Source organism: Oryza glaberrima, chromosome 3, assembly GCF_000147395.1.
Source record: "Oryza glaberrima chromosome 3, OglaRS2, whole genome shotgun sequence".
Lineage (NCBI taxonomy): Eukaryota > Viridiplantae > Streptophyta > Magnoliopsida > Poales > Poaceae > Oryza > Oryza glaberrima.
The window spans coordinates 9,641,274-9,656,866 of NC_068328.1; the positions used below are offsets into that span (position 1 = coordinate 9,641,274).

Below are 15,593 nucleotides of genomic sequence, written 5' to 3' on the forward strand. Positions count from 1 at the left end.
ATTTTAAGTGCAACCATAAGTTTCCGCGCTCAACTTTAATTTTCCGTCTTATTCGCAATTTTTTTATAATTAGTATTTTTTTTGTTATGAGATGATAAAACATAAATAGTATTTTATTCGTGTTTTATGTTTTTAATTTTTTTAAAAAAATATTTTTAAATAAAACGAACAATTAAAATTGAGCGAAGAAAACCATATCTACACTTGGAATGGGAGGGGAGGGAGTATTTCTTTCGCGAACAAAAGGAATGACAAGTGGGAGGGGACGCTTGTGGTGGGTAGGTAGCGCGCCGCTCCTGAAAACTGGCCGCCGTCTGGTAGTACAAACACTTGCAAGTGGGACCAGCAGATCGGCTAAGCGGCCCCCACCTTCCCGGGAATCTCTCTCCGCCACGTAACGTGCCCGTGTACCCCAGTAGTAATAAGTTACACTCACTGCCGTGTGGGACCCGGCCTGCTGGACCAGGTTGGCCCCATGTGGGCCCTGGTCTTCTGGACCGAGCCGCGACGCGACGGCCGCGCGAGAAGCGTGCGCCCTCGGATCGATTACTACATAAGCAGCGCCCGTGCACCACACTTTTCTCGGATTCAGCAGCGGGGAAAGCAACCCACGGAAACAAATCCAAAACCCGCTTCGTGCGCCACACCCGCTAAGGCCGCCGCCGCCGCGTCCCCCTCCTCTTCCCCGCCGCCGCCGCCGATGTCGCCGGCACCGCAGGCCGCTTCGCCGGCGGAGGATCGGCGGGGTGGGAGGGCACCGGTCCCCCCCTACGTGAAGGCGGCGGCGGGGTCGGTCGGCGGCGTGATGGAGGCGTGCTGCCTGCAGCCGATCGACGTCATCAAGACGCGGCTGCAGCTGGACCGCTCGGGGGCGTACCGGGGCATCGCGCACTGCGGCACCACCGTCGTGCGCTCCGAGGGCGTGCGCGCGCTCTGGAAGGGGCTCACGCCCTTCGCCACCCACCTCACGCTCAAGTACGCGCTCCGCCTCGGCTCCAACGCCGTGCTGCAGTCCGCGTTCAAGGACCCCGGCACGGGCAAGGTCTCCGCGCACGGCCGCCTCGCCTCCGGGTTCGGCGCCGGCGTCCTCGAGGCCCTCCTCATCGTCACCCCCTTCGAGGCAAGATCACCCCTGCATCTGTTCCTTTTTTACTTACCTGGAGTATCTGCGAGATCTTGAATCGTTCTTGAATTCTTGGTTTCTCTGCGACTGCGACATAGTTTATAGAATTTGAATAAAAATGTGTTCACTGCTCCAGCGCGAATAAATTATATTTACAAAGGAACATCTCTAGGTGCTCCTTGCCGGAATAAGAACTCGCGAGAGCTGCCATATAGGACACCGATGTAAAAGTACAAATTCACTACTTTAGATATAGAAAAGGAACGGAGGAACATGGGTGGACCAGTTATTTAATCTTGTCTGTGAATGATGTTTAGATGTGTTATTGCCAACTTTGAGCTGGGATTAAAGAAATGGTGGCTTTGCACTTTGCAGTCAAATCATAATTATCATGCCCAAACCAATTACCAAGGATGTGGTAGCCCATCAGAACTCTGTCAAAGACCTCATGCTTTGAAACATAGTATTTGACCAAGAAGTTACCACAAATCGCCCACTGCTTTAAAAAGACCAAACATGCGAAAGGCCTGCGTGCACTTCGAAGTATGCTTCTTTTTTAAAAGCATAATCTTGTTAAATTTACACTTCTGTTCATCTCTATAGAAAATGACTCGTCTTTCATTTTTATCATCTAAGCACTCATCGCTATCGTGTAACTCATGTTTATTGGAAATCAACATATAGTATTAGTACCTACAAAGCAAAAGACAAGAAGATCTTAAGAAAAGGAAATGACATGTTCTGATGTGGAGGCAATATCAGTACGATATGAATTTTAAGTGTACTGGCCGTCAGTCTATCTTTGTTCTCCTTGGCTCTCTTAACAGAAACGGTTGGTGTACCATGATATTCATCTGATTGTTTTCTTGGGATGGTCAACTACATATTTTAGAAGCTAACAAAGATAGAAATTAAATTGAAGTACAACGAACAAACCAAAAGTTAGCGTGAACACCAGATGGTTATTCTTCTCTGGTTTTGGAAATTCTATATTTTCATACTGTTGAAAACCTAATAGAAGGAATTTCTCCCTATATTAGATTGGTGCGATCTGAAAACTTGAGTCATTCTAAGCACTTTGTTTTTATGCAACTCCATGTTCTATGAAGTTAAATAAGTTAATCATAGCGAATAGTGTGTTTTCAATTTGTCCCAAGTTCGTCATTGATGCATTTTATTATAATGTTTATGGTGGAAGTCAGTTTATACTTTTTTACCAGCATTTCTTTAAAGGTTCAGTTCTCTGGAATGACCGGTGTCATGTTTCTTTGTGGTGGGTATAGGTGGTTAAAATCAGGTTGCAGCAACAAAAAGGTCTAAGCCCTGACCTGCTGAGATATAAGGGGCCAATACATTGTGCTAGGACGATTGTTACTGAGGAGGGTCTTTTTGGCCTGTGGGCTGGAGCATTACCAACCGTCATGCGTAATGGCACAAACCAAGCCGCAATGTTCACTGCCAAGAATACATTTGATATTGTTCTCTGGAAGAAGCATGAAGGAGATGGGAAGGTTCTCCAGCCATGGCAGTCAATGATTTCAGGTTTTCTTGCAGGAACTGCAGGTCCGATCTGCACTGGACCCTTCGATGTCGTGAAGACTAGACTGATGGCCCAGGGGAGAACTGGTGACATCAAGTACAAGGGTATGGTCCACGCGATACGCACAATATACGCTGAAGAGGGTCTCAGAGCCCTTTGGAAAGGTTTGCTTCCGAGGCTTATGAGGATTCCACCTGGTCAGGCTATAATGTGGGCGGTGGCTGATCAGGTGATGGGCCTCTATGAGAGATCATATCTGCAGCCGGCTCATATGTAATCCCCGTACTTAAGTGATGAACTCAAATTTGTTCAGTTCATCACTTTGGATCGGTGGTAGAGGGACAAGGCGTCAAAAACTCAAAATCGTTGATCGGAAAAGTATCTGTTCAATTACCTAGACATTAGATTGTTCATAGCCAAGAGTTGAGTACTGGCCGGAGCAATGAACTGATGTATTCTAAGCAATCAATAATGGTGAAACGCCCTATTGGATTTTGATACAAGTGTGCTGATGACCGCAATGTATGTAATGGAGTAGTAAATTGCAATAGCGTAGACCTGCCTGTTTTGCTTCTGTGATCAACTGTTCTTTTAGATGCAGAATGCTTAACTGTTCATGTGTGAAACTGGAAGGCTGATGGTCTTGTTTATTGCCCGGCCCTCGACCAGTAAGAAGATGAATGCTTAGCCCATTAGTAGCAAACTTGGGCTTTTGTATCCATTGTTTCTGAATTCAGGCTTTCAGCCTGATGAGTGAAACTTCTGGGATATGTACCACAGACAACTGCCCTCGAATTTCAAGTACAACTTGAAACCAAAGGACAGCTGCTACAGGTGATTAACAAACATGAAACCAAACGACAGCTGCTACAGGTGATTAACAAACATGTCCCCAGCTTGCGATGGAAAGTACTGACACTAACACATAAATTGCTGGATCCTTTTGCTGAAGATCTCACTTGTTAGCTGGGACAAGGGGGGTCCCTGACTGACAACCAAATCCGGGACAAGATGCTGTCTCTGACGCAACAAGAGCACAAGGCTAAGCATCGCCGGCTGGCTTGCGCACCACCTGAGCTCAACCGCGCCCTCCTCATCATCGTGAAATCGTGATGGCTACTTGCGCCAGGATAGCGCATCCAATTCCGAGCTGTGACGACGCCGTGATAGATCCTCTTTCACTCGCATCCTCCGGTGAAAAAGAACCCTCGAGGGATCCGGTTCTAACTTCTACTACCTCTTCTGCTGGCCACACAAAAAAACGGGGACAAAAACCCCTCTCGCGAAAAAGAAAAAAAAAGAGCTCATGTAATGTCACATGCTTCTGCAACTACCGATCGTCCAAGGTGCTTGCACGCTTTCTGCGCCGGTTGCTGTCGCTCCGTGCAATTCGTTTTCCGCCTCCCGCGACGCCATGCGCCACGTTCTTTCTCTGGCCAGGCAATTACGCTCGCACGACCGCTACGCCTTCCTCAGTCTCCGCCTCTCCGGCCCCGTTTGAAACGTCGAGATTTCGTAAGATTTCCCCGTAGGATTTGCAAACTTTTGCGCGAGATCGTCGTGGAGTCCAATGGCCTATGGGCTGGACCGTCCCACCCAGAAGGCGCCAACGCGCGCACCACTTCATCCAGCAGCGACATCTCCCGCCCAACATTAGCCGCGCCTGATGCTGCCGTTCTCGTCTGCAATTCTGCATGCGCCCCTGGCGTTTTGTACAGGTGAGTGAGACGCGCAGATGTGGTTGCATTGCAGCATGGGATGTGGGGCTGCGTCGAAGCCAAATAAAAGATCTTTTTCGGCGGCCACATATCTCTGCAGTACAGCGTCGAATTGGCTCATTGGCTGGCCAATAGGAGTGTAGGACCCTGCCGATTTCTAGATTGTACATACATACGTCGTGGTCCATCAGCGACCACACATCGTGGGGAGGCTATCGGGCCAAAGAATCGACGGTCTGGATCGACAGATGAGTCGTTGTCTATACCGGTGCGAAGGATCGACTCGCCTCATGCGTTCAATGCTTTATCGGAGAGTAAGTATATTCTTTCTTTTAGCCCCTGCCGGTTCCAACCACTTGCTCAACAGCCAATACTGAAAACAATTCACCTGGTCACATGCTCTCTGCTGCAAATGATAATGCATGCATCGATCGTTTTTGCCAGTTGGGGAGAGTGATACACCACACTCCACATCTCGAGCAAACAATTTGATGCACACAAGCAAAGTCTTTTATCCGTTATGAGGTGCATCCACCAGCATGTGAGTGATTCACCCTCCGGGGTACAGAATTATGGTTCTCTGAATCTCTGCGTTAAATCACACACGACTTGGAGAAAATTTCAATGGCCTTTTTGCATATTTATCTTCCCAGCAGGAATCGGATAGGGACTACATTTTCAGAGTTTGTGCAGGGTGATCAGATGTGCATTGGCTGCTGTTTCGAGCACTTCATTTTTCATAGTTGCCTCATCGCTTTTTAAGTAAAGAAAGAAGCTTACAAAGTTGATTGCGTACTTGTCGCTTCCACACTTTACACGGTAAAAATATTAAATTACATTGTCACTACGACGGAGGCGCTAAAGTTCATGGGCCATACAACAAAAGCGACATTGTCACTATCTGTACTGACAGGTTTTTAGGTTCTTCAGGAAATAAACTAGAAATAAACTACACCATAGAATTAGTTCACATGCTGATGAAGATATTCCTGGTGCATATCCTGATGTGTTCAGCCCAACTGCCCAAGTCTGAGGCACAATTTGGTTGCATTGAGACATTGACTTTCGTATTAAACAGATATCCTGACCAAATTTGGTAGTCTTAAAAAAGGAAAAGGTTAAGTCACACATTATTTGATGGAAAAAGTCAGAAATAACTCCCTAAACTATTGAATGAGTATGAATTATCCCTGGAGGCGGAGCCGAAAACCAGATATCTTTCACCCTCAACTATTAATACCTAACGACCCCCCCCCCCCACTCCCCAACACACACACACTCAATCCGGAGTGGTTTTGGACCTACAAGACGCATACGTGGTAGTACAATCATCCTTTTTTTTCTTGAAAAAATCGGCGGACCCCACTTATCAGTCTCTTATCTCTTTCCCCAATCCTCTCTCTCTCCTCCCTCCCCTCACATCTCTCTCTATCACCGAGCGGCGGAGGAGAAGTCAAGGATGGCGACGGGCGGGGGCGGGGACAGAGGCAGCTCAGGGGCGGTGGATAGGAAGCCGAGGATGGCGACACGCCAACGCCAATGCCTGATCTATTATGGGGGTAGCAGGCACAGCTGGATGCCGAGGATGGCAACGCGAGGCAGATTCTCTCCCTCTCAACCCCCCACCCCCCCTCCTTTCTCTCTTATTCCTCCCCATCAATCGGTTCGTACGACGAGGCGGAGGAGCTCGAGTGGCAGGGGCGGCGAGTGGTGGAGGCTGCTCCTCCTCCACAGCCGCCTCATGAGCTTGTCGCTATCGTCACCGTCACCACAACCGAGACCCGCCGCACCCTACTAAAAGCACCGCCACCGCCACAACAGAAGAAGATAGCCATGCCACCGGCCTAGCTCTATTATGCTCCCCTCCTCCATCTCTCCTTTTATTGCTTCCACAGCAGCAGCCTTCTCGTCGCCACCGCTTCTGCCATTCAGACTCGAGAGAAGAGAGCAATAGAGGATGGGGAAGATATGACATGTGGCCCCCATTGTTTTTTTTCTGATTGGACTGCCACGTATGCGTCACGTAAGACCAAACCACTTCGGATTAAGTCGGGGGAGGGGTAACTTACCAATAGTTCAGAGGTAATTCGGACTTTTTCCTTATTTGTTTTGTAGAGAAGACCTGATGTTCAGCCTCATCGTTTCACTTATTCGTGGAATAAGCCAAACGTCATATTTACATTACAAATGAAAAGTAATTTGTGAATAAGATTTATATATACATGTTCTTGGTGATCTAAAAACAAAGGCTGAAAATAAACTTCGATGAGAAAAACCTAAAATCACCTTCAAATTTAAGTTTGGAAATTCAAATTTTGACTAACAAACATAAGTATAAGTGAAAAGATTGGCAAATTATTTCAAGTATAATAATCGTACGTTCTCGTTGTGCTCAATATAGTTTCTGACCGGAGTTCTTAACACTAAATAGTAAACAGTGCCAGTGTTTGAATTCGCTGCTTTAATTATCCACTGTTCATCTTAACTGAAAACCAGTTTCACTTCCCCATTTGCAGCTGCCCCATAAAATCCTATATATGCACTCAGCTCATGTTAGTTTTTCCGTTTGGCATTTCGGCAAGTGCGTTGGAGAACGACAGCGACCCGTTCTTCATCAACTTTTCCCCTTTTCTTCAGAATTCAGTTCGTCAACTTGGATGAGCAGTTGAATCCTACAAAAACAAAGGTCTCGAAGCTCTGCATCACGATGATCCAATTGGGAAAATGGAACTGCGGAACTGTACTATACAAAATTATCGAATTGATACCTATAACCTGCATGATATAATCTCTGCATCATCACTAACATGATAACCTCCCCGAAAAAAATTAGTACAAAAGAAAAACAAGATAACCATCTCAAATCTCATGGTACAGAAATATCTTTGCGTGTGACGGCGACAGTGACAGTGACAGTGACGATTATAAAATAAATGTGCCGACTTACTGCTTTTAATAACCCAAAGGGAAGGAATTCATTCCTCCAGCAATAGCATGTCCTGGTACGTCGGATGCCATACCGAGCGATCCTAATTCCTGATCCATTGCACGGTCGAGCCATAAAAATCGTAGTACCAAGTAGGCTAAATACTCAGGATATGCCCGGGAGGCCGGGACCCAGCCGCCCAGCTCATGCAAGCAGCGCCGCCACTAGCCTAACCTAATTGCGGCAACACCGCGACGTGACCCCGTGAGTTATCAGGCAAAGCGATCGACCACGCAGATGTCACAGGCTACTACCGAAAAAAGAAAGAAGGAAAGAGACGGTCTCCGGCTCTCGCAAGCCTCTGGAGGACAGCAGCGAGCGTCAGGCTGGCTTTGCGGCTGGCCGGTGCCGTGCACCTCACCTCGCACTCACTCAGCCGCGCGCAACAGCTTCGGTTCGCCACCAAGTTGCCCTGTCCCGTGTCGGGCCCGAGACCGTGCGTACGTTGGAGCGAGACCGTGTCTCGAGATGGATCGATCGATCGGCCGGCGTACGTCTCGCTGGCTCACGGGCCGGTGGCCGCGAACGGGCAACTTGCGCGCGCCGCCGCGGTTAGATTCGATGGACGTGTGCCGCGCCGTTGCCGCGCGCGCCGGCACGATCCGCGCTAACGGTTGGCTTTGCGTAATAGAAAAGGCGGTTTTGCCGGTATAGGAGAGGAGGGGCTGCTGCTCAGCTGGTTTGTTTGCCGGTACAGGACGGTCCCTCTTTACCCCTGTGGAACCTGCCAGATGTACCTGTGGGACTGGCATGCCTACACACGAGCACACCCTTGAATTGAATTGAGCATGCCTGTAGGACCGTTTCTCGTTGTTCATGCTTGCTCATTGCCTCATTGGCGAAATCCTTGTCATATTGGATCACAATGCACCACGCGACAGTAAGGAGGGTGGTACTGCAGTGGCACTGTAAGTCTGTAACAGTGCCACGGCCCCCTTGATCGTATTGACAGACATGTGGACCTTACTGGAGAGTAGCGGCAATAATCAACTAGCAGCACGTACTAGAGTAATATAATTTTTTCAGCACTCGAAGAGTCAGGTGAGGAGTCGACAAGCTAATGTTTTTTTTTTTTTTTGCGCGGATTTGACAGTGACAGTGTACGCATCGCTTTCAGAACATGGCTCCAACACAGGGCCAAAATCACAAACAGCGCACGAGAGATCTTGCTTTCACCGCGGAGATGGGCACGTGACGGCAACGTGGGCATACTTTTTGCTGGGCTATATAATACTACCCTATACGTTGCTAATCTCGTAAACGCCAAGGTAACGGCGAACAAATGAACAATATTTCCCTAAACATATTGGCTCGACCAAAAAAAGAAAGAAAAAAAAGAAGACGAAGAGGAGTTTGAGGCCTGCGTGACGGCACGACTCGCCGCAGTCCACACACGCCGAGCCGTTCCGGGCCACACATGACGTATCGGCATCAGCATCAGGACCCCTGGCCTCGCTCCCAGTCCCACCCGCGTCAAAAACTGGCACGAAAACGACCGGTCGGTGAACCGAAAAAACGGCAGTCACGCACGCATCCCGCGCGCGGCGGTTTCTCTCGTCCTCGCCCTCGCGGCGGGCACACCCTTGGCCCCTGGCCCCCGCGCGCGGTCTCCCCGGCCCCCCCACCCCACGACCCACGTTCCCGTGCCCTCCCGTGTCGCGCCATCCCACGCGATAGCCCGCGGCAATCCAGGGCAAAGCTCACGTCGTCGCGGCCTCGCTGCCTCACACGCCGACGCCGCGAAACGAGCTCCCCACCCCGCACCGGCACCGCACGTCAACCTCCGCGGCTCTGCTCCCCCGGTCGCGGGGGGATCACGTACGCACGCACGCGAAAAAAACCCCGTGCTTTTTGGCCAGTCGGCTGATGCTGCTGGAGTCGTGCCGACTTTGTGGGGGGAGGGTTTTGACCTGACTGCTTTCTCCCGTCGTGATAGTTTCCCCTTTTCTTCCGGTATCCCAGTGTACACCGTATCTTCGGATCGGACCAGGGGAGTAGTGCTGAGAATCTGGCTGGGGTGAACACTCGGATTGTTTAATGGGGGAAAACAGCTGTTGTTGCCCTGGGTTTAGCCAATCAATTAAGGTCCAGTTTACCGGCTCCGGTTTGGGTTTGTCCTGGAACGGAGGCAGCTCCCTCCCGAAAGCGACGCAGAAAAGGTTTTTGACCAGGAAAGGTGGTATAGACGTATAGTGAGATGCTGAGAGCTGCAAGTTGTGGGGCAGGCAGCTTTCCCAGTTTCTAGCTAGAATGCTAGATGGATGAGTTGGTTATGAAGTTATCAGGGAGCAGAAGCACCCCCAATTTGGGATGGAACGGTATCTAGCTTGAGCAGGTAGCGTATGCGTACAGCAAAGGCGATCGAGAAGGAGCGAAATACGGGACAGTGTCACAGTGATATTCTCTGCGCATTTTACAGCGGGGACTGAATTATGCTAGCTGGATAGTCTGATGGTCCGATCTGGTGCCACTTTTGGTGGATATTTCTCACCATGGAACCAGAATCAAAGAAGATCTTATCCTAGGCATAGGGGTGAGCATGGGCGCATGCATGCGGAGTTGATCGCATCAACTAAGCCTGCAACTTGCGCTAAGTGAAAAACTAAGCCTGCAACTTGCGCTAAGTGAAAAACTAAGCCTGCAACATACCGAGAAAAGTCAAGATCAGGCGCGAATGAATTCCTTCTTCCCTAGGCATCTTAGCCCCCAATATTTTTGGGTCCATCCGTTGGATATATACGCCGGCAATAACTAGCAAAAACTGTTATCTCGCGCAGCCCGAATCTTCCAGACCCGTAGATAAGGAGATATACACGAACAACCTCATAATCCACACATTGCCTCGGCATCGTGCCAATGTGTACTCCCCAACGTTGAGATTGGCACAAATGAATTTATAAGCTCGCATTGTTGCCTTACAATCTTTCGATATCTTGTGGGGGCGCATGGATTGTCCCTCGGTTTGGCACACACAGAATGTTCCCCTTCCAATCATTGGAAACCATCGCTCCACGTTACTCGTTGGCTTTTGTGGCATTATACCTGCAAATGATGGCCAAAATGTATGCAAATCTAAACCGCAATTATAAAGAAGCGATCTCTCAATCATGTACCCACTTATGATTCTAGATTTGGAGGCGCGGCCGGTCTCAACTTACGCACGTCAACGATCCCCTTGTGGGAGAAAACAGAGGTTACATGCACGCACAACCCCGGTCGGGCTTTTTCTGTGGCGCGACACCCTCCGCCGTCAAACGCAACAACCTCCTACGCAGACGCGAAACGTTAGTATACGGCCGAAATGCGGAAAGAGGCCACGACGCGGCCGGTGATCCACACATTTCCGGCGAGAAGTACGCGCTACTAGTAGTAGTACTGGTAGAACGGCCAGGTTCCCGTGGCCTTTGCGGCCAGCGGGAGAGAGCGCTTTGCCGGTCCGGGTTGTGTGGCTCGGCGCCGCGCACGTCCGCCGCCGCAGCAGCGGGAGCCCGCGATAAATGCCCGCGAGGCGACGCGATCCCACGGATCCCACGAGCCACCTCCGATCGCACACGCCTCGTTGTCTCAGGCCACAACTTTCGTTCTCCCAATCTACTACTAGTCTCACTCTTTTTTTTTTTTTTTTTGTGTGTTTTGGAGTAGGATTCTTATTGGTTGGCTATGTGCCGCGAGCCGAATCCCCTGGGCCACTAGTGTCCAGCCATGTCACCGTCGCGTGCGTGTGCCATCGGTGAGCTCTCCGCTGCCACATCAGCAGCAGGGATCGAGCTCCAGATGTGCACTACTATTGCGAGGGTTTTGGTAGTGTGGTTTACTCTGCCTTTTGGTGAGCTGGAGGCATCTCAGACAACGAAATATTTTGGTTGATGCTTGTGCAGTTACCCGTGGACGCCTAAATCCGAAATATATATGTCTTTTGGATGTTTATAGAGATACCGGTGCTTGAGGACATAACAAAATTTCACGAGATTTGGCTTCTTTCTGCTACTTGCATTGTGATATCAACGTTTAAAAATGATGATCCTCATTTAAGGTGGCGTTTTGGTTACTACTTACATACATGGTTGATGTTAGTAACCAGCAACTGGTCTGTTACAAATCGATGCTTCCTCGGAGTGAATAATTAGAATTAGTATAGATATAAAAGATTGATAGTTTAAGGGTCTGTTCTAAACTGCTATTTGAGCTTAGCTACCCCTCGTTTTTCATTAGCATGCTTTTAAAAAGGCTAAATAGTGTGTGTTTCGTGCGAAAATTTTTTACATAGGAAGGGTATTAAAAATCAAATAATTTCTTTTTAAATTTTTTTAATAATTAATACTCAACTATTCATGTAGTATGTTTCTCGTTTTGCGTGCAACTAATAACCTAGATTCATCCTCTAAAAAGAATGCGACCTAAAAAGAAATGTTCGCTCCTAAAACTCGTATATAAATTCCCATATCAATCAAAGAAAAGGTGAAAAAAGGATGCACCCTTATGTTATGGTAGATCTAGATTATAACAATGTAGATTGATAGGTAGTTATAATCAAAATACAATTGATATGGAAAATTAGAACAAGCTAAGAGTAATATATCAAATTTAATTGTCCTCTTTTTAAGTGTTGTGCGGTACAAAATACAGTTTTTAGCAAAGTGAGCGTAACTAACCGGTTAGATTTCTTGTAGTAGAACCTACCCACACAGAGGTTCAAGTTCTAGACTTGGCACAAGTTCTCGCATTTACGACTAATTATCTTTTTTAGTAATAGGTAACACACCCATTGATAGCGAGACAAAACGTTGTCCTAGTCTTTTGAATAATGTATTCATAGGGATATGGCGTGAGTATGCGAATGTTGTGAGCGTCTGTATTTCTACTGTGTTTTTCTATATAAAAAAGATACAATTCTACCCATGAAAACCCGATATTAAAATTATAACTGAAATCTACTTCAACGTTTAAATAATAGGTCACTTTTCGTTGGAAAGTTTGCTAGTTTGTTTCAAAAGCCTAAGAAAAGAGAGACCAATAAACAATCGAAATTTGCCACTGTCAAGTGCGGTGGTAAGGGGTGTATTGTTTTAACCCCAAGGTCCTGTGTTTAATCCCCAACACGTTTATAATTTCTTTTTTAAAAAAATATTTGGAGAAACGTTTTTCCCTCCAAATCTCGTTTTCTTAAAGAAGTTGATAATCGGTTTTGTATGGACCGTGGAGTATTAATAACAGGCTAATGAGTCAATTTCCATTGAAAGATTATTTCACCTTGGCTTGGCTTAGCTCTTTTTTTTAATGCCTTTTTTTTTGAATGCCGGCTTAGCCCATTTTCAAAAACTACATTAAAAAATACTGGATTACTGGGGAGATGAAAATAAATCAACTTCAAGCCAATGTTGAAACAACATAAGTAGGGTCTATATCCACCCTCTTTCTTGACAAAATAGATTGAGCTAAACACTCTGGATAACAGACCAACAAATCTCACAACACATAATCGAATTTCAGCGAATCGGAGTGAAAGGTGAATGGAAACCAAACCTTGCAAGTAAATGTCATCCAACCATATATCCAAACCATCAACTCACCCAAATCTTTTTGCCCATGTGGCCGCAACGTAGCGGCACCCCGAAGATAACACAGCACAAGTTGCACGGCTAAGCTCTCCCTCCCCACTCCCCCTCTCCAACGCAAACCCCCCAATTTATTCTCATGATATATCCCGTATAATATTCCGTCGAATTCACTATCCCATCGCCCCCTCAACACGCGAATCGCGAGGAAAATCCTCAAATCCCAGCGAGGGAAAAAAGAGAGAGGGAAAAACCGCGCGAAATCCTTACCCACAAAAATAAAACTGATCCCCACACCTATATATACGCGGCGAGCACACTCCCCCGTTTCTTGCATCCCTCACACCTTCTGCTCCTCTCCTTTTTTGGCGGCTCCTCCACACCCACCCCTCTCCCTCTCTCTCTGTTTCGGCCTCTCATACTCACTCCTCGGCTTCTCGTCGTGCTCTGCTCTGTGGCGCGAGGAGGATCGAGCTCGCGCGGCGCGCCTCTCCATGGAGTGGGTGCGCGGGAAATGCGTCGGCAGGGGGGCGTTCGGCGCGGTGCACGTGGCGGTGGACAGGGCCACCGGGCGGGCCTTCGCGGTGAAGTCGGTGGAGGCCAAGGGCGGCGCGCCGGCGGCGGCGATGGCGTGCCTCGAGAGCGAGATAAGGATCTTGAGGCGGCTCAGCTCGCCCTACGTCGTGGAGTATCTCGGGGACGACGGGGACGCGGCGACGACGAGGAATTTGCACATGGAGCTGGTCCCCGGCGGGAGCGCCGCGGAGGCGGCGGCGGCGGCGGCGGCCATGGGAGGGCTTGGTGAGCGCGGGGCTCGTGGCGTCGTGCGGCGGGTGGCGGCCGCGCTGCGGTACCTGCACGACGTGGCTGGCGTGGTGCACGGGGACGTCAAGGGGAGGAACGTGCTCGTCGGCTGCGACGGCGACGGCCGCGGCGCGAAGCTCGCGGATTTCGGCGCGGCGAGGCTGGTCTCCGACGCCGCGGTGTCCCGGGGCCCCCGCGGCACGCCGGCTTGGATGGCGCCGGAGGTGGCGCGCGGCGGCGCGCCGACGCCGGCGTCGGACGTGTGGTCCCTCGGCTGCACGGCGGTGGAGCTGATCACCGGGAAGCGGCCGTGGTCAGAGCTCGGCGGCGCCAGCGAGGTCGGCGAGCTGCTCTTCCTCATCGGGTTCGGCGGGAAGCGCCCCGAGCTCCCCGCGTGCGCCTCCGACTCGTGCCGCGACTTCCTCGACAAGTGCCTCCGCCGCGACGCCGGCGAGCGGTGGACCTGCGATCAGCTGCTGCGCCACCCGTTCCTCTCCGCCGCGGACGTCCACGACGGCGGCGAGCCGTCGCCGTTCCCGTCGCCCCGAGCCGTTCTCGACTGGGCGGCCGCGTCCATGTCCGATTCGGACTCCGACGACTCGGGCGGCGCGGAGGCGCGCAGCGAGCACGAGGTGATGGCGCGCGCCAAGGGAAGGCTCGCCGAGTTGGCGTCAAACGCAAGCTGGGGGCGCGAGTGGGGCGCGGGGCCCACCTGGGAGGCGGCCGACACCTGGGCCCCACCGTCCAGTCCGGACACGACAGCGACGAATGCACCCGTCCCGTCCAACCCCGCCGCGGTCGCCGACGCCGGTGGGCCACCCGCCGTGATCGCTGGCGGCCGTGACAGCGTCCTCGCCGTCGCCACCGCCGGCGCCGGCCGTGATCGCTGTGACAGCCAGCATGGGCACTATAAATGCGAGCTAGCTCGCACTAGGCGAGCTCGGTTGGCTGTTGCGTCCGTGGCTGCTGTCATGTACAGTTATCTCATTGATTCAATCATATTTTGGGTTCAATTCAAGCCGCCATTTTCTCTGCAATATTTTGGTCCAATTCTTTTTTTTCCGTTGCATATGACTTTCGGTAATGCGCGCTGCTGCTGCCTCTGCTGGTCGGATGAGATCATGAGAGTGTGAGACAGCCAGCCAACGAGGTTAGTTGTTGCCTAGTTGGACACCGCGGCGTGCTGGTGTTTTGGCCCATTCACTTGGCGGAAAAATGGCTCGTTAAATGCGTTTACCGTATCGGCGCGAGGCTTGAGAGCGAAGCCTAACCGTAACCCGACCGCGGGGACAGTTTCGTGGTACTAATTATCTAGAAACGGTACTGTACCTGGGAGCAATTTACTTACATGGTCGTCTGAATGATCAGATCGAGAAACCACAAGCAAGCTAATGGCAATGGAGTAGTAAACTCTGACACATACACGACCAGTGTCCTGGAAAGCCAGGTTGGAAGCGAGAACTGGTCCTGTTTCTTGTCTCTCAGTTTCAAATTCTGAAACTAAGCCGACCAGGTAACAAACACTTCGCGCCAGATTTCAGTCTTTCAGAGCAGGGTGAAATGGCCGAAAAGGCTCACGGGGCAGTGCACGGGCTCACGGCGGGAAAGAATTCCATGAACAAATTCATCGTGCACGTTCTTTCGTTTGAGAAACAAAAGAAATGCGAGGGGGAAGCGCGTGTTTCACACACTCACGTCACATGCATTTGCCGCCGAACTTGTCGTACTGAAGCTGTAGTAGTGCGCGTCCATCTGCAATTTCTGCATCGGGAGATCCTTCCGATCGCGCATCCGTAGTACGCTCCCAGGACGTGTCGACTTGTCACTGTGTCAGTACCACGGGCAATCATCATGAGCAAACAAGCAG

At 50.1% G+C, this 15,593-nt stretch overlaps 2 protein-coding genes across 2 annotated transcripts; both read left to right on the forward strand.

Annotated features, from left to right (window-relative positions):
• The first annotated feature begins 475 nt into the window (after nt 1-475).
• Nucleotides 476-3,237, forward strand: LOC127765226 (mitochondrial succinate-fumarate transporter 1). Its single transcript, XM_052290085.1, has 2 exons — nt 476-1,120; nt 2,407-3,237. The coding sequence occupies exons 1-2, from the start codon at nt 476-478 to the stop codon at nt 2,938-2,940; spliced, it is 1,179 nt and encodes a 392-aa protein (XP_052146045.1). The 3' UTR covers nt 2,941-3,237.
• Nucleotides 3,238-10,668: 7,431 nt separating this feature from the next.
• Nucleotides 10,669-14,859, forward strand: LOC127765228 (mitogen-activated protein kinase kinase kinase ANP1-like). Its single transcript, XM_052290087.1, has 2 exons — nt 10,669-10,720; nt 13,238-14,859. The coding sequence occupies exons 1-2, from the start codon at nt 10,669-10,671 to the stop codon at nt 14,857-14,859; spliced, it is 1,674 nt and encodes a 557-aa protein (XP_052146047.1).
• The last annotated feature ends 734 nt before the right edge of the window (nt 14,860-15,593 follow it).